We start from the raw sequence: 22,394 nt of genomic DNA on the forward strand, positions 1-22,394 counted from the left end.
CAAGCCACCGCCGCGAGGAATGCGGCCTGCAGCCCGGCCAGAAGGAGCCACACATGCAACCGGCGATCGCAGAGTCTGTAAGTAGCATGTTGCACACGAGGAATCGCACTCCAAGCGCCACTGTTAGCTAGCGAAGGAGAACAGCACCCCCTACAGGACAACTGGCAAACAGCACGCAAAAAACAAACGCTTTCCGTTTCGCTAGTTGATTAGGCGTATTGTACTTTAGGACATCATTTGAGCATGATTACTGTATGTATTAAAAAAACCCAAATATAACTGCTTTATATTGAGGGTAGGCATTTTTTATTTAAAGGGATACTTATTCAGCAATTTACAAAAGTAAAAAGTTCATATCTATCTATCTATCTATCTATCTATCTATCTATCTATCTATCTATCTATCTATCTATCTATCTATATGTGTGTTTATGTTTATGTATGTGCACACACATCTCTCTGTCATTTGCAGTCGACGAGTGGCAAAATGTGTTTTTAAAAGGTATTCATTTGAAATGTAAAAATAAATGACTTCTCTTGTAAGTTTTAAGATCATGAACTAGAAATTACATGGGCCAGATTTGGAAATTACAAATGAGAAAGAAAGTAACATTTCATAAAGTCTTCAGGAAAATGCTAAAGGAAAAGGTAGGTCTTTTTTTGAAAATGATCTGTCACTGTTTTTGGTGGGCAAATTTGTTTATGAAAAGAACTAGTGGTATCAGTACTTGGTATCAGTGAACTCGAGTTGAGGACGAGTATTGACATATATATATATATATATATATATATATATATATATATATATATATATATATATATATATATATATATATATATATATATATATATATATATATATATAGCAAAATGTGATGTGAAGTTTGCATTTGATTGACACAGCTAATCAATTGCTTTGTAAAGACACTTTGCGGACATTTTACAATAGCAAATGCCACTAGAATTGCTCAGTATATTCTGTGCAATCCAAAACATTTTTCTTCATACGAAGAAAACGTGATGCTCAATATACAGTGCATAGATCATATGGCTCCTTGTATATGAAAACATATATAATACAATCCGTCTTATGCAAACGAAAAAATGTTTTGTCCCTTAGTTTGTTATAGAACTTGCTTCACTTGGAGTCTAACTGAAAATAAAATATTAAAGCAGTATTTTAAGAAAATATATGCACATTTTCCATCCATGCCGTGTCACTGGCTGGTCTGAGATACTTCAGCAGACAGGATGTCCTTCTTGGGACTTTCTCCTGGTCGCATCACACGCTCACGCAGGACAGGTGGACAGAAAATTTACTCTATTGCTTGTTGCCTGGAAAGGAAAAATAAATAAATTCACATGAGGTCCATTTCGGAACTTTGGACTTTTGGAGCGTTCTGAATGGGTTTCAGATGGTTTTAAATGAACACTTGGCTTTTCTCACCTTTGTTGGGAACAAACGCAATAGAGTGGCTGAATATTCAAAATCGGGAGACTCCCTCCTCCGGGCCGTCGTTCACAAACTCGTGACCCAGTCCATTGCCGCATTTGCCGCACAGAACCTTAAAAAGCACACGGATGAATTCCAACATTCACACAATTGCGACACAAACAGGAAGTTAAATCCTCGCGGACCTTGAACGCCGTGAGGCTCTCCATCAGTTTGGTCACGCTGTCCTCTCGGATGGTCTCGGTGAAGGCCGGCCACGGTGATGAGTGGGCAAATTTGGACCGGCTTGAGAACAGGGGATGGTTGCAGTTTGAGCACACGTAAATACCTGTAAAAATTAAAAAAAAAAAAAAAAACATGACATTAAAAAAAAATAAAAAATTGGAGCTTTTCAAAACAGGCCAGTAAATTGTAAACAAAATATAATAACAGACAAAACATACTAACATGCGTGTTTAAGGATTGTGTGACGCAATCAGGATTCGAACCCTGAACCTTAAAACAGTGAGGCCAATGTGCTAACCTTCAATAGAATTAATTGGCCATTACAATTCGGGCAAATGACATTGTAAATAAATGACAATTTTCACGATTGATTTCTTTGGGAAAACGAGACAAAAGCGTACAATACGCAATAATCGACGTCGGCCCTCATTTACAATAATCCACCCTAAAAATCAGGTTACATCACACCTTACTTCGTGATGTAACTGCAGGCTCACCTGGTTTAAAATGATCCTTGTAGATCTCCCCGCCAAAAAATCGACAGAAAGACATGTTATTGGTTTGCGCCGATTAAAATTGATTCAAAATATTAAAAGGACGAGACTATCCGTGTGCAAGTGGTATTTCGACTGCCGCTTCCTGTTTTTCCTCCACTCGTGGGATTAAACAGAAACTCCTCCCACTGCGTTTATACCTGTGGACGCAAGATGGCAGCATTGGACCGTTTGAATTTGAATTCTCCAATAGACGTCAATGGCAGTAAAACTAATTATAAAATTTAGCGTTCAGTTTTCATTCAAGTAGAACTGCACCAGTTGGTTATTTTGTTGCGCTTTATTTCAGCTCTCATTTTTATGCAGTGTCTTTTCACACCACTGTAAACTTCAGCCACCATATTTTGCATCATAAGCTATAATAGCTCTCCAAGTCATAGCGTTATTATTCTAAAAAGGTACAAAATGTGTTTCTTGGCTTTATTTTTAATTGCAGTGCAGGCATACCTGCGTGGCCGGTAAATTTAGAGCGTGTGAAGAAAAGAAAATTTCAAAAGAACAAGAAGAAGAAAAAGAAAAGGTGAAAAATTAAAAAGGACAAAAAGAAAGAAAAATATGAAGAGAAATTAAAAAGAAGGAATACACAAAAAAGAAAAAGAAAAAAAATAAATAGAAAATGGAAAATTAAAAAAGAAAAATAGAACAATTAAAAGGAGAAGATGTAGAATGATGTACCCAATGTGATTTTTTTGGTTTATTTTTTTTTTGTTTTTTCAGTCAAATACCCTTTAACTAGCGCGGATTAAAAACAAAACGACTTTTGTGTTAGTTTACATTTATATTTGTTAAACTTCAAAGCTACGTTTGCAGCAATACCTCCAATTGTATTTCATTCAACAACTCCAAAAGACAGGTTATGTAACATCATATGTTTTATTCCTGGCTTGTCATTAATAACGCACATCCCTTTGAACTGTTACAAAATTAAGGCATACAGCATTTTGCGCAGGAGTCACTTTACCATCATTTAGCAATAAGTTCGTATGTGTTCCAATTAATTTGCTCTTAACTTGAAAATAAATATGCATTGTTCCTGTCACGGCAACAAAAATTTAAAAATTGAGTTGCTGATACCTGCAGAAACCTCGTTACCATCTCGCATCGCTCTCATGACTCAGAAAATTCCTTTATCTGCAGCCGTTAAGCGTTTCCAGTTTTCACTCGTACTTGCAGAAGTGCTTGAGTGCCTCTGGTAGCGCCAACCAGTCGATGGCCATTCTGTGGACAATGTGCTTCTGGATGGACTTCCTGCACAGTGTCTGCAAAGAAGAGACTGAAAAGTAGACATATTGTTAACGCTTGTGAATTATTTTTGGCTTTTACCTCAAAGGCGTTCCACATCAAAGGGTAAGCATTGAAAGGAGACTCTTGGGAGCTGAAATTTCACCCGGATGGTGATATCTGCGATCATACCAGCAGGAGTTTGCCATCATCAAAATACTCTGAGAATGTGAAAGAAAATGACAAAAAAATCCATCTAGTGGATGCATAATACAACCCCAGCCATTACTGTAGCTTCTATTCAATGCGCCTTATAATGCGGCGCGCCTTATATATGAAAACGGTTTTAAAATAGGCCATTCATTGAAGGTGCACCTTATAATCCGGTGGGGAAAATACGGTAGTCTTAAGGATGAAAAAGAAAACTTACACCCGTATTCCACCTGCACGATCTTGACGCACTTAGTAGCAGCAAATACATCCACGACCGCATAGAGAGGCTCTATCGTCGGGATGCCTTTCGCCGAAGCGCCCATGTCCTCCCCGTTGATAACGATATGCATATCACCCCGACCCGGACCTTTCTGCACATACAGAACGCCTATCCGGCTGCGTCTGGCGGTCGGCGGCAAAGCGTTAGTTTTGTACAAGTCATCCAGGATGTGACTGAAGCGTCCGGGTCGGCTGCGGCCAACCAGCTTATCTCTGGGGATCCGAACGTTCTCGATGTGCAAATGAGAGTCTGTGAAAAAGGTTTTCGGTTTGCTGTTGGCGTCAACCTGATTGTCCGCCTCCCCTCGGCCCAATCTGCGACCCCCGGCCAGTTCTTCTCTGGGATCTCGGCCACCTTCCCTCGCGTCGACCTCCTCCGTGATCTTGTTATGATTGCGGGTGATGGCGAACACCCAGCTGTTGCCCATGTCCGTCAGGTCCGGGATGGAGTATTCCGGAACCGCCTCCAAGTCTCCGGGGTTCCTGGCGGTCAGGCCGATCCGGAGGTGGCCGCACCAGCCCAGTTCCTTGTCCTCTATCTCCACGAGGAAAATCTCCCCGGGTTTTAACGGCTGTTTGCTGAAGCACACTCCATTGGCAAAACTTTCCACTCGTGTGGCCTGGGTCGCTGAGTAGTCCAGTTTCACGTTGGTCCCATGAACCGGGTGGAATTCCGTAAAGTGGTCCGGAATAGCTTCCATCTCTTCTCACGCCTTCACTCAAAAAAAAATGTCCTAGTAAACAGACTTTGAGTGGTTTGCGGTCATTCTGGCGACAACGTTGCGCCAGCACTCTGTCAAGCTAGCGCTCGCTTCTCGTCGGGCTTTTTTTGAACAGATGACAACAGATGGCAAGGTATGCGTGTGTCAGCGTGTGTGTCGGTGTAACGCGCGGGTGGCCAACTCGCCCATGCGGCGGTGCGATAAAGCCCCTCGGATACTTCGTACTCATTTATATTAGGGTTACTTTCATAATTAAGTCACCAACCTGGTAATTATTGCATCACCGCATGCCATTGAGATATGCTTGCATTATCTTTCTAAGCCGCGCTTTAAATATAGACTCGGGTTAGGCTCTCATGTTACAGAGCAATTAAAGAGTGCAAAGTGCAAACCAGTGCAAAGCATTTTCAGATTAAAAAAAAAAATTAAAACATGCCATCTGTTTCTGATTTATTAAACTTTAGAACCTTTCAAACTGAATTTGTTTTGGTCCACAAAATATAATCGATATAAATTGTCCTCTTTTGGATCATAGAAGGGATCTGTTATCAAAAAGAAATAATTACTAATACTGTAAATATTTAACCAAAAATAATAATCAGCATAAAGTGTCAGGCCTGTTCTCAGAAAGAAATAGTTATAAATAAAAATTTGTCCACAGAAAAATAGTCAACTTAAAGCGTCCTCTTTTGGGTGTAGTAGAGATCTGTTGACAAAAATAAGTAATTATTAATAAATATTGAACCACCCAAAAAAAAAATCAACATAAAGTGGCAGACCTTTATCATTGAATTTTGTATTTTCTATTTTTTTAACGAAAGTTAAGGATCTGACTAAGGTTGGTGTGTATTTACTCTTGCACAGGCGGTATCGTCACGTGACCATGTGTCCGGTCTCTATCGAAACCATGAAATATGAGTCCTTCAACAAATACATTTGTGCCCTTCCTCCATCTCCAAACATCTCCATGTGTGTCCCCCTGGATATTCAACCCTGTTCCTCATCCTGTGATTTCTGGGGCTTAACGATTCTTTTCTTCATGCAGGCCAAGATGAACTACAGAAGCAACCAAAAAGCGCTGCAACTGGATACTCTAATAAAGACTGATGGAGTATCCCATACGTGCACATCAGATGGGTGAGTTGGTTTCGATGTCTGCTGGGGCCGCCCGACTCTAAATCTGGATTACCATGCCGAGCGACCGCGCTTTTTATAATCAGTCGGTGAGCTGTGATTCTCGGCAGCACATGACACATCTGGATACAGGCAGTTGGCTTAAGAGGAGGTGTGTGCGTATGAGCGCACGAGATGGAGAGAGAGCGAGAGAGATGGTGGAGGAGAGCGCGTTCCCGCCGACTCCTCCTTACTCCGCAGACCTTGCGCGCACAATTGGAAGATGGACTTATCTGAAGACAATCGCGAGCATCCCGTTGATCCCGCGCCCGCGCTGAGCATGAACAGACGGGTGAGTAAACTCCACGCGTTTGTTTTGCAGATCATCTCTCAGCGCAGCAAACAAGTGCAATGTAATCCAGTAGTATGGCCGAATGGCGGATTGAGTATTAAGATTTCCATTTTTTTTTCCATATTATTATCAAACGTGGCGGCTTGTGTCATGAGAGCTTTGAGGCGTTGCATTAAATCGTCACGTGAAGTGTAATTGCAAGAATTTTCATCTTTTGTTTTTTTTTTTGTAGTTTCAGGCACTTTGATGTACTTGGGTCTTTTTTTTCTGTTTTAGACTAAGCTATAACCTGTATAAATGCTCCATCTAGTGAACGCAACCCTAGCCACGACTATAGCTTCTGTTCTATGTGCCTTATAATGCAGTGGGCAGTTTTAAAATAGGCCTTTTATTGAAGGTGCACGTTATAGTGCAGAAAATACGGTACTTGCAAACCACGTTCCTAGTGACTGGGTCTTACTCATTCAAAAATACTGTCTGAATTTTTTTGTGTTTTACTGTATTTTTTTTTTTAGCTTAAAATCCTCCAAAGGCGGAGCGCTCGTTTTACCGGTCGATCTCGCATTTTTAATACCTTTTATTGGTCAAATAGATTGCACTTTAGATTTAAAGATGCACATTTTATGTTTCCGCTGCGCTGCGCTTTTATTTTCCACCCAGCAGTAACGTCCAGAGGTGTGAAAAAAACAAATCAGGTGGTTTATGAGGCTTCGTTTTCCCATCACTGCTACCTGTGCACCGAAGAATTAAACTGACCAATGTCCCCACTCAAATTTGATCCATACTATTAAATCATTTGGTGACCTTTTTAGCCCTGCGCAAAAATAAGAATGTGACTTTGGGTCACTGCGATGAGCTGGCTTGGAAAACCACACTGCCAAATGTTGGCTTATCTATAAGCCATGTCAGCGTGATTTGTCAGATTTCACAGCTAAACCCCGAATCGATGTTAATCAGAGATTGTAACTGTTTACGTCTGATGAGGTGACCTTAACTTTACCTTCTTGACTAAAACGAACATTGCATGACTGTGGCAATGAGTGTTTTTTTCTAGCTATATAGATCTACAGTAATATATAATAAATCACATTATACACTATCATGCTAATATGCCAGACTTTTTTGCATTAAGCTCGTTTGTATGCTAACTTTTTCCAATAACCACAAAGTTGAGCCGCGTCATATTGAAATACAGGACATGGTATTTTCTGAGGCTTGTAATTTCCTGAAAAATTTATCACTGGAATCCGTGAAAGGTGAGAACTTCCAATCAGATGGAGGAAATATGAAGAGTGTGACAGCCTCCTTGTCCCACCCCGTGTGAAAATCTATGACGAAGGTCTAATGTCTGCATGTGTGACTCTCCGAGGTTTTATCTTTCCGCCGTGCATTTTGGGTGCGAGCAGATTAGTCGCAATCCACCATCTGCTGTGGAATTGGTTGAGATCGTGCCACACAGACCTGTAATATTGTTACATAAATCTGATTGGTCCAAAGAAGGTTATAAACTCACATAAAGGGCAAGGCTATGAAAGTAAAAGTCCAAGTGCGGCCTATTTGGCAAAAATGATTTGAAAGCTTCGTCGTTTGCGAGTGATTGATTTCAATTTTATCTGTTCCTCTCAGCTTGCACTTTTCACCCTTTGCTTGCATAACTTAGCTTAACTTAACCAAGTATACAGTTACCCAAAACTGTATCCTTTTTAAAATTACCCCAAAAAGCAATATAAATCAACTTTTAAGTTTTAACTTCTTTTTATATCATTCATACAAATTACAGGTTAGTCTAAAACTGAAAAAAAATGGATGAGGGTAAACATGTAAAACAGGAACCCCTGAAATCGTGTACGATTTTGATGTCGCACATGCATGCAAAAGCTTCACATCCAATCAAATTCCAGAAGGTATGACATCCAAAGCTACACTTGCTCTTATTTATTCAACATTTGCGCTTAAGAGTCTGTCTGCTCTATTTTTTCGCCCCTCTCCAAAACACACTCAGATGTGGAGCAACAGCTTTGGGAGAGGCACCGACTTGGCAGCGATTCGCTCGCTAGACCCAAGCGCACAGGCAAATTCACACCCCACAACTCATGTGACGTTCACACACTAATCTGCAGTTTTTCGTACAAATGAGGCAGAAGCTCAAAATGGATCTCTCGCTTTGTGCCTTGTCCCTTTTCATTTGTTTTGCCTGAGCGCTTTAATGATTCGATATTCTCTGATGATTCCCTTTCAGTGACTCTTAGGTGCCTCGGCTGTGTGATGTAGTCACAAAATGGCAGGGATTGGAAACGATTGGGCGCAAGGATGCGAGAAGGATTCAAGGGGAGGTGGAAGACCCCTCCAGGACGTCCACGGTCCAGATGTTGTCCCAAACTCGCTCGGGACAAAGCGGCATCTCCCTCGAGGGATTGTGATCCAGCTGACGGGAACGGAGGGCGAGTGGAGCAGCCTGGATGAGAGCGAGCTCATCTTCTCGCTCGATAACGACGAGTACGATCCCTCGGTGTCTCATTCCAGTCCGAAGCAGATCTCCGGCGACGAGCGGAGAGGATCGCAGTCCCAAGCGTTCCACGTCCCGCTTTCGCCTTCGTCTCCCGGGTCATTGGGTAACTGCTCCGCGGCGGGACCCACCTTCCTCTCGCCGGGGCCTTCCTCACCCACCCATCGACCCTTGGCCAGTCTGGTGAAGTCGCTTTCCACGGAACTGGAGCTAAGAGACAGCTCCACTCTCAGGCCCAAACCCCTTCTCAGTCTGGTGAAATCAATCTCTACCGAGCTCTCCCGTTCAGAACCGGAGGTGTCGCAGTCCAAATCGGATTCGCGCCTCAACCTCCACCTGTTGAAGCAGCTTACGCAGCCCAAGAACCGAAGCGGCGGGGACTCACGGACGGCACCCCCATCTCCCAGCACGCTCTCTCCTAGCGGAGAGGGTCTTAAAGGCGGTTTCTTTAAAATGGAACTAGAGGACACCAAGAGAAAACTCTCAGAGGCGGTCCACGAGCCGCTCAGCACTATGTTCAACAAGATCAGGAGAGAAGATAGCACAGGCAGCCCCAAACACATTTGCAAGACCACCACCCAGGCTGTGTCCAGAACTTTGGGCCGAGAAGCTAGCACAGACACGGGAGTCTCAGAATCTCCGGTGAGGAGTTGCAGTAGGACGGACAGCGAAGTTTTTGACTGGCCTTCAGTCCGATACCCTGAGAGAAGCCCCCGCGGCACCTGTCCCGTGCATCACTCTAAACGTATTAACCAGGAAGAGCAAGGATTTTATTCAGACGGAGACACGATGCAGGTTTTCCCCATCGATACAAAACCAGCGCGGGTTTCAGCTTTCAGGACAACAACCGATCCCCCGCCGTGCATGAGTTTATTCTGCATGGCGATTTTATCCTATGCTTATTTGACCCTACCTCTAAATCCGTACTTCTCTGGTCTGGCTCTTGGGTTGGCAATGGGGTTCTTGCTCGGACTCCTGCTGATCAGAATGGGGTCTTCCAGGTCCTACTGTTCATCTTCCCAAAGGAGACCACTTTTGGGAGAAGGGATTCTAAAAGGTTGCACTACTGAGCCTGATATCTTCAAGGTAAGTCATTTACTTTTGTAACAGTTGTAACCCTTGGTGCTGATTTCTTATGTGATAATTAGAAAATAAAATTCCAATAAAATATTGTCCATTCTGTCTGGTGACGACGTGCTCAAAGAGCTTTGCTGTGGCTCGTTACATTTGCAGCCTTGTTGCTATCATTAGCGGCAGCTGCAGTCATTGCTGGCTGCTTTGCATTTATGTGGTAAGCTAAATTTGAGCTGCTTCTTTAAAAAGCAAGCTCTTTCTTACAAAGAACTCTCATCACACTGGCTTGATCAAAGTTGCTATCGGAGGTTCCTCTTCCATTTTCTTCTTCTACTCTTTAACTTGTGCTCCCGCCCACAACAGATGGACCATTCTTTTGCCGTGGCAAAAAAAAATATATTGAAAATGTCTTAACTGTTGCGTTGTATGTCGTCTTTTTTTTCCAGGGTTGGATGAATGAGATCCACGAGTATGGCCCAGATACGTATCATTCAGCACAGACTCACTCCGTGTTTGCCACCCTGGAGGGCCCCCGTCTCCGTCTGGACACCCCCCAGTCTAACATCAGCCGCAGGGCCACGTACGACGAGAGGATCAACGAGTCCACTTTCATAAAAACGCGCACCTACCGGCTGGAACAGAGCAAAGTAGGACTAATATTTAAACGATTTGTGCGTAAAAATTGAAGGGTAAATCTTACCCTTTTATGTCTTTTATGAATCCTGAGTGGGACACAAACGTCTATTGGAATTTTGAGATGAATTAATCCAACAGACGTTTCACTCAAAACCACATCTGGAATGCTGAAAAATACAACTGGGAATGATGGTCTTTAATACAACAGTTGTTGGGAGTGTATAGTAATTTACCTTGGAAACATCCTTGTATTGACCATATGTATATATGTGTGTGTTTAAAGTAGCTTCTAAGGTCTCATAAAAAAAAAAAAAAGATTAAAATACATATGTGAATCTGGGTGTATAATTCTCTTCACGTATGCTCCCAAAGGTATTCTTGCTGCCATCTGTGTTGGCTCGGAAGCGACTATGGAATCCTAAATATCCAATCTGCATCCAGCTGGCCAGTAGAGAAACCTCCCAGGTGGATGCTGGCCGAAGGTCGGATGAGAATCAGGAAACGGAGGAGCGTCAAAGAAGTGCACCCTCGAGTTCTTGTGAGCGTTTTTCTGAATCCACCCGGGAGCCGCCCACTACTCTTTACCTCTTTGGCCGCACTGGGAGAGAAAAGGAGGAGTGGTTTCGTCATTTCCTGCTTGCATCCGCGGGAAAGGAGCAGGACAACCCAAGGCCGGCCAGATGTGCGCCTCGATCGGGTAGGAGAATCATAGATGAAGCATTAGTGGCGATAAGGCATCTATGCCAAGAGTATATATGTGTGGATTATGGATTACATGCTCCAATTCTTTGCATGTCAAAGCCAATCCTATTTGTGAGAACATACAGATCTCACACACAGACCCCGGAAAAAAAACAACTGCACTCTTTGTGTTAACTTTGACGGTCTCACTTGTCACTAAGTCCTTGTAAGTAAACTGTTGATTAAATAGAGACTCACAGGGCTTTACACAGAATATAGAATGCAGTCAAACTAACCTAAAAAAAAAAGTATAATCACAACATTTTTAAGCTTCCCGTAGTTAAATATATTCATATAAATCATGGAATTATACCTTTAGGGCATTGGAAAATATTTTTTTTATGAAATTAGAGTGTTTTTGTTGACTGTTTTTCAAACCAGAATGTGAAATGGCTCGTTGACTGAAATCCCACCTTTCCGTATGGCTGCCGCGTCCCCTTCATGACTTCTTTCCGAAGCTGACCGCCATGACGAAACAACAACAATAAATTAGCTAATATTGTGGATATCAGTCATGAGAATCAGAGATGGAGTGAATAAAGATGTGTTTTACTGACAACGAAATGAACCGGAACCGCCAACAAAGCAAAAGACGTAAAATGATTTGGCGGGCCGGATCTCACCCCTGGGGCTTGAGTTTGACACCTGTGTCGACGAGGAAAGGATCATAATTATATTCAGTGATTAAATCTTGCCCCGTATTATGTCTATTCTTTTGATTGTTACATCAAAGGGAATGCATTGAAAGCAAACACGAGGGAGCTGAAATTTCATCCAGATGATGACATCACTTAGTCATCACAATACCAGGAGTGTACCATACCTTGGCTAAAATACTGCGAGAATGACGTGGAAGAAATTGATCCCAAAATGGTCAAAATACTCTGCACAAGGTTTAAGCTAGTCCGTTTTTTACAACAAAAATTAATGCAAACTTTGCATGAGGCCTAAAAACCTCCACTTGACTGCACATGCCACAACCATTATTCTTGCTAAAATGTCCATTTCCCTGCAGGTGACCCAGTCCTGTCGCAGGCTATCAGCGGCCACGGCGATATCCCAGGCAGCAGAGGCTCCAGCAGAGTGGGCAGCAGCGAAGACGACGCCCCCTCCACGCCTGCACTTCCTCCCGCTCAGACCTCCTCCAGCAGCGCAAGCACCAGAGGCCTTTCGCCGCTTGACTACTCCGGCTACATGTCCCGTCTTCTGGCTACAGAAGACTCGCTCCAGCTCTCCAGCCCTGGAGGGGGCAGCGCGGAGACCAGCCCCAAACTCAAAGCGAACGTAAATCAAGCCGAAGCTCATGCTGCTCCTTCTGCATGCTTGCTGAGAGATTTTCGGCATTGTATCGTCCCTCATTTCCACAGTGTACCTGCGATTTGGTGGATTACCCCGGAAGGAACTCTACCCTCTGGGTGAATGCTCTGATTGGTCGAATCTTGTGGGACTTCCTGAGAGAGAAGCACTGGGCCGATGCGGTTTCTCACAAGATCCAGAAAAAGCTCTGCAAAATCAGAGTAAGAAGTGTCATCATAATTTTTTCTCACCTTAAGCCCTGTGTGTTTTTTTTTTCTCAGATCCTTTGATCTGTACATCAAAATCATTTCACATCAAAGGAAAGAAGATGATAGGGAGATGAAATTTCAACCAGATGGTAACAACAGGTTCAACATGGTGTCACCACTTATGTAATTCCCCAAATATAAGACGCGCTTGTGTTTAATTTAACCGCGATTAATAAACGAGTCAAATAGAATAAATTCAGCGCACTCTTAATTGAATCAGCCGGAGAGATCAAGTTTCACATGATATTTTCTGTTTTAGTAATATTCATGTGTGTGAACAAGAATAGACTCGGATGTTGGGTCGGACTGCTCGCTTCTTTTATTGAAAATAACCCCGCAACAAACTCCGCTAACATAAGCTGCCATTAGCCGCAACAGGCACTGGATGCTAGCGTGTCCTATTACATTATAAAGATGTGCATCTGTGCGTTAAATTTCGGTTTATGTGGATGACAGGTCAATCTTCCTCGAATGGTGTCAAATTAAAAAGAAAAAAAGAAAACTACGGCAATTATTATTTCCTTCATAAGTGACGTTAATCCATCATCTCCTTTTACAGTTGCCTTACTTTATGAATGAACTGACCCTGACTGAACTGGATATGGGCTGTTCGCTCCCCAAAATCATTTCTACCTCAGCACCAGAGATAAACCACAGAGGTAAGCATAAGAAGCTGAATTTTGTTTTCAACTTCACAGGATGAAAAGTTGACGGGAGCGGACGATATTATTATGAGTGGAATTTGGATGGATATGAAAATCCACCCCTATAGTGAGCATTTAAATCTCACACACACAAATAAAAAATTTAAAAAAAACTCTCAAAGGTACAAAATTACCTCTCACGTTTACTAAGAATCTCTTCTTACACCACAGATCTTTCACGGAGAAAAAAAAAATCCTCTCTCGCATGCCCCCCCCCCAAAAAAACCGGCACAGGAAAATTTATTTTATTTGTTCACCCTTTTACTATAATAAAAAATCCTCACACAAAGGGGAAAACGTTTTTTTTTGTTAAGTATGACTATTATTATGACTGTTATTTTGAGTATTTTGTTCCTTCTACAGTGTTATTGTGTGTTAGCTTTTTGTTTTTTTTTAATATTGATTGATGTGTGAGAGGTGTTTTTTGGTGAGTCTTTAGATGGTTTTGGTTGTTTTTTAAGTGAGAGAATTTGTTTTTCAGTGTGTCTATGAGCATTTTAATGGTTAGCGGGATTATTTTAGTGTGAGGTGTTTGATGTGTGCAATATTTTTTGTTTTGCTTTTTTTGTGTGTGTGAGAGGTTGCTATGTGGATATAAGTTTCTGTATGTTCTCAAGAGAGATTTTTGCTAATATGCAAAATGTTTTTGATTGTGTCTGGTTTTATGCTATGCACGAGATGATTTTCTGTTAGAATGTGTGTGTATGTGATTTTTTTTTTGGCCTGCACATGTACACTGCACACGTGCAAGGACACATTTGCAACAAGCAGTTGCACCCTATAATTGTGCTGGAATGGATGCAAAACTGCTAATGATTTATGATCCCGTTTCGAGCTCACTGCGTAAGGTGAGCCGCTCACTTTTGAATACTTTCACTTTGTGAACACGTGCGCGAAAATCATTCAGTCCGGCAGCCAAGGCTGAGGGGATTCAGTTTTTCCTCAAGCGAACGTGCGACGCCCGCAGCATAATTCCTTGTAGTCCGCGGTGAATAATCAAGACTGTATAATCGCAACGAAAGCTGTTACGTCTGCCCACTGTGCGCCCAGATTAGGTTAGAGGGGGATTTGTCTTATTCAGGGTGCTCTGGCGCTGACCCCTCCGCGCTTCCCACTTGCAGGCCTGTGGGTGGAGCTGCAGCTGGCCTACTACGGCACCCTTCAGATGACCCTGCAGACCAAATTCAACCTGTCCAAACTGGGTAAAGAGGGCGGCCAGGACACCGACTGGTTGACCGAAACTGCAAATGCACGGTTAGGAGCTTGGGGGCGTACATTATACGACTCGCCTGTTTTCTGAGTTGAAAGAGCCATATTGAACAAAAATTGAAAACAAATCATTCTGGAGCCGCAAAACAAAAACAAAAAAATAAAGGTTTATGTCAGCCTTAAAATAAAGGCAACACATGTCGTAAGTGTCTATATTAGCTTTATAAGTGACCAAGTAAGGTACAACAATATTACCGTATTTCCCGCACTATAAGGCGCACCGGATTATAAGGCGCACCCTCAATTAATTACATATTTCAAAACCTTTTCCATACATAAAGCGCACTGGATTATAAGGCGCACCCTCAATTAATAATATTTGAAAAAATTTTCAATCACAATATAGTAATACTCAAAGTAATAACAATAATAACTCTAAACTCTCAATAGCATAATAACTCAATGTCAATACGACCAACCTTGTTCAACTGTAAACACACAAAAGAAACAGGTAAAGCTTACTTTATCAGTTCGTTCTTCATCTACGAATCCCAATCTCAATATTGATCCATATATAAGGCGCACCTGATTATAAGGCGCACCTATCACCTAAAAAAGCTCCAGGAAGCCACTAGGGCGGCGCCAAAGAGCTGCATGTGACTCCAGAGCTGCAGGTTTCCCACCCCTGCCCTGCCCCATCCTGGTGCCATCTGTGCTGAAGAATTTGAGCAAAATCTTTTCATGCTTGTGCTAATATATACATTGGCTTCAATTAAACATTCAGTATAGCAGGAAGTGAGAAAATGCATATGCATTCACACGCCCACACATTTCACCCAACTGCTGTACACCGCAGCGATTAGCACACTGTCACACAAGCTCACTCGTGGATTAAAAGTCCAGCCAGAGTTCGACATCCTCCGCAGACACCGAGCCGTTTTTTTAAGACTCCCTCTGCAAACGAGACACTTCCACTTGTGCTTGTAAGCGCCCTTGTCAAACAAGCATCAAAACTTTTGATTAAAAACTTTTTTTAATCGAAATTGCAGACCTATTCTAAGTGTACTGGCAGACAGTGATGAGGAGTCCTCCAGTCCTGGTTCTTCTGATGATGAAGAGCTTCTCCTAGCTGAGCCTCAGGGCCCCACGGGGGACAAGAGTCCTTCATCAGCAACCGAAGGGTAAAAAAACAGGAACACATTTGACAAATTTCTTTTTTAAAAAGGTAGCTGCTGTGCTTTTATTTAATTTGATGCGCCTGTAACCAAATGTCAGACAGTGAGGGCTTCCAAGTGGGAGATTTGGCCATGCTAATACTTTCCTCCTCCACTGTAATCGTGTCTAACAGGACAGGGGGCGGAAAGACTGGAAGGAAGATTTTGAGATTTGTGGACAAAATCGCTAAATCCAAATATTTCCAGAAGGCAACAGAGAATGAGTTCATCAAGAAGAAGTTTGAAGAGATGTCAAACACGCCATTGCTGCTTACGGTGGAGGTTCAAGAGCTGGCGGGGACTTTAGTTGTCAACATCCCACCGCCCCCAACTGACAGGATATGGTAAGACCACATCATGACATCCTGGGTGTCTGGGGATTTTTCACTAGCCTGGCCTTATTATCACCCATAATATTGTCAAAAATAAATAGAAATTTATTTTCAACCCATCAAAACGTTCATTAGAAGCCATACACATATAACTTTTTTGGGGGGAGGGGGGGTGGACTAACCTACATCTTTATGTACCTACTCCTTTATGTACAAAAATTGTAAAAATGCAATAATAGCAAAAGTAACTACACTGTACTTTTATATACAGTATTTATGACATTGAAATAGAACTGTTTATTATGTTTATTATGTCATAGAATATTATGATTTTTCGAGACTTTGGCATTATGGCAGTCCAGGCTAAGCCAATCATGAAGTCATTGAAAGGCTTCCAAATGTCATAAGTTATCCACTAGCGCCACCTGGTGGTTTTGGCAACACAACACAAATATTTCTATTGTGCCCTGTTCTCGAGTTGCCGTTGATACGATTTATGCAAAAATCAGGGGAAATGCATGCTAAAACATCTGGCTTTCAATATGTCCAAAATTGACAATATTTCCAATTTTGAATGGCAGTAAATGAGCCTGACATGGGCTAAATTTGACACCTATAGAGGGTACCCCTCCACCTCCCATTTGCAAGCATTTAGAAACTCATCAACGTTCATTCTTCTCCTGCAGGTATAGCTTCTGCGTCCCACCCAAGCTGGATCTACGTGTCAGGCCCAAATTAGGCGAGAGGGAAGTGACATTATGTCACGTGACCGAATGGATTGAAAAGAAACTACAAGATGAGTTCCAGGTAAGGAAGTCCCGCCTGTCCGAATGAATGCATAACATTCTTCTTGGCTATTTTCGCTTTCTCTTTCTAGAAGGTATTCGTGCTGCCAAACATGGATGACATCTATTTACCCATGATGCACTCCAGCGTGGACTACTCCCGTGCGCCAGAGCATCTGTCCTCTCATAATTGCCAGTCCCAGAGCTCCACTGAGTCCGCAGAGCGTATCCCACCAGAGGTGACTTTAGACTGTAGCACGGCTCTGGATTAATAATTAATTTGAGGACGAAATTTTGCCAATTTCCAAACTAAAGGCGAGATAAAAAATCTGCCTATCTGCCTATCGAATCCAATTGTTCCAAATCAGTCGCTTTGAAGAAGATGGATATTTGTAACGATTAATAAGTTATTATTTTGAAGAGCAATTTGTGTGGGTGTAACCTTCATCAGGGCTCGTGGTGCAGTGGAACCCGGTAGCCCCCGACGACCACGTGACCGGGAGAGGAAATGCAACACTAGCGGACACTTTTAGAAAAGGAAAAGACGTGTTGCAGAATGGTATTTATGTTTCATAACTTATTTTAAGATTGTTAATTATCGTGAGGAATCATGAATGCTTTGAAACTCGACCGAGGAGCACCATTGATGTCAATGATGGTTTTTATTTTTAAATGTGAAGAAATACTTTGCGGGAATGATATGTTCAGAATGTTTGAAAGTGGCTCATATGTTCTTTCTTAATGTTCAATTTCAGCATATTTTGCATAGATGAATATTATCAATGATTATGAACTCATTCAATTCCAATGACATATTTTTACGTTTTTGGAGTCCCGACATCAAATCCAATGGGGTTAATGATCTTTTTTTGAGTTGTACTTGACCCCTGGAGGAGAATTTGACCCAACTCTTTTGATGAGTGATATCAAAGGAAAAGCATACAAAAAATAAAAACACTAGAGCGCCAACATATTGCATGGATTGTCAAAAACTTTCAATATGCCGCGCTCCCATCCCTTTTAAATGCTTACAAACGGGAGGTCGAGAAGTCATTGAAATTAGCCCATGTCAGGCTCATTTACTGCCATTTAAAATTGGAAATATTGCTCATTTTGGATACATTGAAAGCCCGATGTTTTATTAAGCATTTCCCCCGATTTTAGCATAAATCCTATCAACGGCAACTCAGAATTTTTTGTGTTGACACCCCAAAACCAGCGGGTGGTGCTAGCGGCCAACCTATGCCATTTCTAAGCCTTTCAATGACTTCCATGATTGGCTTAGCCTGGACTGCCATAATGCAAAAGACTTCCAAAATCATAGTACTTATTATGGCATAATAGATAGTCCTATTTCAAAGCATAGTTACTTTTGCTATTATCGCAATTTTACAATTTTTGTACGTAAAGTTTATTTATTTACTTAGTTGATACCTTAAAGTAAACACCTACTTTTTATACTTTTGTAGTTGTGCGGTCCTTCAATCTTTACATCGAAGGTATTTCACATCAAATGGAAAGCATTGAAAGAAGACTATAGGGAGCTGAAATTTCACCCAGATGGTGACAACATGTCAAATTTCAACATGACATGACGGCTTAGTTATCGCGCTGGTAGTGTGACGTAAAAATATGTCTTTGGCATTGAATGACTTATCAACAATAATTGTTAACCTAAATAAAAACTTAAATGATTCTAGCTCTCATTTCAAGCAGATTGGTGACCACTTCATGTTTGTATTAAAAAGCAAAATGTTTACATCTTCATGAGATTACTTGCTGCTTCGATATTGGCTCGTGCCAATTAAACAAAAACAAAGAAACAAAAGACTTCATTTATTTATTCTTTGAATTCATTTCACAAAAAAAAAAAAATCCCCTCCTAGGTTGCCTTTTCTGTTCCGCTCCTCTTCAAAATCTCAGCGAGCCCGATCCTGTCCAGCTGGACTTTGAGCAACAGGCAGACCGAGAGTAACAGGTACACCCGATACCTGTCACCAGTCAACCACAGGGCTCGTTCAAAAACTAATTACATCATAATCATAATTATAAGTCATCACTGTCCACTTTCTTTTTGTCTTTATCCAAACATGATGGGGAAAAAAACTGACCACATATAACGAATGATTTATTTTGCACATTTCAAACGCTTTTAAGTTTCTTGTTTTATATACTAATATTAATACAAGGTATATTATTATATAATTATCAGTAAATACCTTATATAAATATACATATGGATATATAACATATATACAGTACACTCAACCAGTTCACATTTCCATATAAACATGTGCTTAAAATTACAAAAAGATGCTACTCACATACATATCATTTCACATTTGGTCATGAATAAAGAAATAAATCAAACGAATCAACAACCAAAAAAATGGAATACAATTCCTGGAGGTTTCATTTCAAACATATTCAGCGTTAAAAAAAAAAAAAAAACACAAGCTGAGGAATCAGCTCTGAAGGTAGAACAGCAAATTGATAGAACTCAAAATGTGAATAAAAGTTTGTGTTGAGGACGAGTAGATAAAAGTTAGGTCAAAAATTGAAAGCCTTTCTGTTGCGCAACTTCTCAACGTGACTTGCGGCAATCAAATAAGTCAAATGAACAAATTATAAATAGTCTGCTCATTGTAAATAGCCCAAAATAGCCAACAAAAAAAACCCCACAAAAAACAAAACTCCAGTGTTTGAGCTACGCATTTATCTTTGGAAAAATCACAGCAGTACCATCAAAAATTCAACAGAAAATTATTTTTTTGTCACGTATAGGCCGCACCGGACTACAGTAGAAGACACAGGTTGTATTATCAGATATTTATGCAAAAAGTAAGCACATGGACGTTTTTTAAATGTGTTTTTATTTTTTTATCCATGCTGCATGTTTACAGTAACATCATGCCTTTAACGCAGATTTAATGATCATCTTGTTAATCATATTGTTACTGGGAGATTGCCCCCTGGTGGCTAGTCAAAAAAATGCTTATAACCCGCACTAGACTATAAACTACAGGTCTCAAACTGTGAGAAAAAATTTTTGCAATGTATAGTCCGAAATTTACGATAATCAAATTTGTTAAACTCTCCTTCAAATAAATCAGTTTACTAGTGGAGAGAGCCCCCTGGTGGCGAGTAAAATAGCAGTTCAAAGTCAAAATTAATACTTCAAATATCTTAAGAGTTTAGGCGTCCCTGGTTTTTAGGTGAAATCACTTTCCCCCGAAAATTATTGGACATTTTTAAGTTTCACCAGGAAACCCAATATGCCGTTTTTATTAGGTTTAATCATATGATGCTCACAAAATGCGCTATGATTAGTTGAGACCTGACTCTTGAGCAGATGTGATGTCATTTTCAGTTGCCAGCAAGTGGCAAAATGTGTTTTTGTCATATGTGAAAAATAAGTAAAAAACGTAAATGTCGATTTGATTAGTGAAAAAATATAAACGTTTTTCTCGAGAAAATGGCTAAAGTTAAGCGTTGCGTAAATTTCATGTGTACCGCATCTCAGGTTTGTATTCGTTTGTATTTTTAAATTGGCAGGATATTTTAAAAAAAGAGATTTCCTTCATAACATCCGTCTGCATAATTCATCAAATCAAATATGCAGGCTATAAATCGATAAAGGTGAGCAATTTGGTTTTGATCCATACGTGGCCTTGACAGACGTTTGGGTGTGTGTTTAAAACAGTTACAAGATATATGTGTCACAAAGTTTTAATGACACCAATCTTCGTTCGCGTGGTATTTTTATCGTTTGTCCTGATAAGCATATCAAAGCTTATCTTTACTAGTCAGACGGCTCGTGATAAATGGACCCTCTTACGGGTATTTTGTTTATTTTATTTAATGTGCGGACAAGAAAAATGGAGGAAGTAATCTGACCGGGGGCTCTTCTTCCCATCAGCCTGGTTTTTGCTCATCGTTTCCTTGTCTTTGTCCGTAAACACAATCAGTCGATCCTCGGCATTGTTCACTGAAACGCAAAAAGAAAAAAAAAAAAGCCGACTATACACAAATCGGATATTTAAGGCTTTGGCTTTCCCCTGTTTAAATTGACCATGTTATTTTAGTGAAACTAATAATAGAGTCTGTGTTAAAAAAAAAAAGTGTTTTTTTCTGGTAACTTTGAAAACGGTATTTTATTGCATTACTGTTGGTAATAAATAGTTCAGCGGGTGAGATAAGACTGAGAGCGCCCACCTCACAAAAGAAAGCAGGGAAAGCCCAAGGGAACAGTCGTGTGCTGGGAATTGTTACGCAGGTCTTGTCAAAGGTTGATTCAGGTTTGTTTGTTTTTTTGTTAGCTCGTCAGGCTGCTGATTGCATCAGATGAAAAACCTGCAACAGCGGCTTATCGGTCTGAGTGCCATTGTTTCATTTTGTGTAACGCCTATCTTCGTGGGTAATTTGGAGTCTTCGATTCACCCAATTGAAATGTTTTTGGAATATGCTAGACATTCAAACGAAAATTTTTTCATGTGCTCCTATTTTTAAAAATAATATAGCCAAAGCTGGTGATATTATGGATAGAACAAAAAATAAAAATGCACAAGACAAAATGCCTCACTAGATTAAGTCCGTGAGAGTGAGGTTTGATTTTTATTTATGTATTTATTTATTGCTAATTCATATATGTAAAATAATCACTAGCATAAATTTTCAATTTTTTTTGTTTTTTTTCAATCGAAGAAAAAAAATATATATATATATATATATATATATATATATATATATATATATATAATGAACTGGTATGTATTCCTCCCATTTTTTTGCTTGTTGAAAAATGAATACATATATATATATTTTTTGTGACCACCAGCATATCTTTTGCTTTTTTTTTTTTTTTGTACATGAACTGATATTTTGTGATTTAAATGATGACCACAAAACATTTTTGCCTCAGCCTGGTTTGTCCAAAAGTGATCAGTAGAAACGGTAACTGTCAGCCTGTCAGCGTCAAAGCGAATAATTTGAGCCTATTAACTCATTCAGTACCATGGTTGAGAATTCTCGTCTTTTAAAATAACAATAATAAATCATAAAATTCTGGTCAAATATGTTTTTTATGGCTTGGAGCTGACACACTTGACTAATCTTTACCAACTGAACACTGTAGTGATAATTGTGACCCTTGGGTGGCAGTATTTCCGCACTTAAAACACAGCAGTTACCGACATGCAAGCGTAACTGAAGAATGGAAGTCGATCTTTCAACGGCAGCACCCATATTTACATATACGTAGCACATAATATTCTGTTGGTGTTGAAAGGTGAGTGAAAATGCTAAATATTCTGGTCCTTTAGAAATTTCCTTTTCCAATAACGCTTGGCACTGAAAGAGTTCAACTACTTTTGAAAAGTAATTCCACCCCTGGTCGCTATCAGCTAATTTATGCCAGACCGTGGAATAGATATCGTACGATACATCTTCTGTGTAATTAAGTCCTTTTTAGCGTCCCGAATAAGCGATGAAATATGA

General features: G+C 40.6%; 3 protein-coding genes across 5 annotated transcripts; 1 reads left to right on the forward strand and 2 right to left on the reverse strand.

Annotated features, from left to right (window-relative positions):
- Positions 1-276: 276 nt before the first annotated feature.
- Positions 277-2,340, reverse strand: msrb1b (methionine sulfoxide reductase B1b). The gene is made up of 4 exons (XM_088439115.1): positions 2,176-2,340; positions 1,639-1,781; positions 1,448-1,565; positions 277-1,335 (listed from the first exon to the last, which is right to left on the reverse strand). Exons 1-4 carry the CDS (start codon positions 2,228-2,230, stop codon positions 1,322-1,324), a joined length of 330 nt encoding a protein of 109 aa, XP_088295241.1. The 5' UTR covers positions 2,231-2,340; the 3' UTR covers positions 277-1,321.
- Positions 2,341-3,120: 780 nt separating this feature from the next.
- On the reverse strand, positions 3,121-4,839 carry neurl2 (neuralized E3 ubiquitin protein ligase 2). The gene is made up of 2 exons (XM_088439388.1): positions 3,884-4,839; positions 3,121-3,505 (listed from the first exon to the last, which is right to left on the reverse strand). Exons 1-2 carry the CDS (start codon positions 4,644-4,646, stop codon positions 3,390-3,392), a joined length of 879 nt encoding a protein of 292 aa, XP_088295514.1. The 5' UTR covers positions 4,647-4,839; the 3' UTR covers positions 3,121-3,389.
- Positions 4,840-5,946: 1,107 nt separating this feature from the next.
- Positions 5,947-18,657, forward strand: tex2l (testis expressed 2, like). 3 transcript variants are annotated; one of them, XM_088439822.1, is made up of 13 exons: positions 5,948-6,132; positions 8,372-9,724; positions 10,159-10,359; positions 10,721-11,045; positions 12,105-12,373; positions 12,457-12,606; positions 13,214-13,313; positions 14,480-14,612; positions 15,617-15,748; positions 15,916-16,125; positions 16,800-16,920; positions 16,991-17,137; positions 17,350-18,657. In XM_088439822.1, the coding sequence occupies exons 2-13, from the start codon at positions 8,411-8,413 to the stop codon at positions 17,374-17,376; spliced, it is 3,129 nt and encodes a 1,042-aa protein (XP_088295948.1). In that variant the 5' UTR covers positions 5,948-6,132; positions 8,372-8,410; the 3' UTR covers positions 17,377-18,657. The 3 variants fall into 3 exon arrangements, with proteins under 3 accessions (XP_088295946.1, XP_088295948.1, XP_088295945.1); XM_088439820.1 differs by having other exon boundaries at positions 5,947-6,132; positions 16,994-18,657; XM_088439819.1 differs by having other exon boundaries at positions 5,949-6,132; positions 16,991-18,657.
- The last annotated feature ends 3,737 nt before the right edge of the window (positions 18,658-22,394 follow it).

This window comes from Hippichthys cyanospilos, chromosome 17, assembly GCF_059441005.1.
Source record: "Hippichthys cyanospilos isolate Australia breed blue-spotted pipefish chromosome 17, RoL_Hcya_1.0, whole genome shotgun sequence".
NCBI classification, from domain to species: domain Eukaryota; kingdom Metazoa; phylum Chordata; class Actinopteri; order Syngnathiformes; family Syngnathidae; genus Hippichthys; species Hippichthys cyanospilos.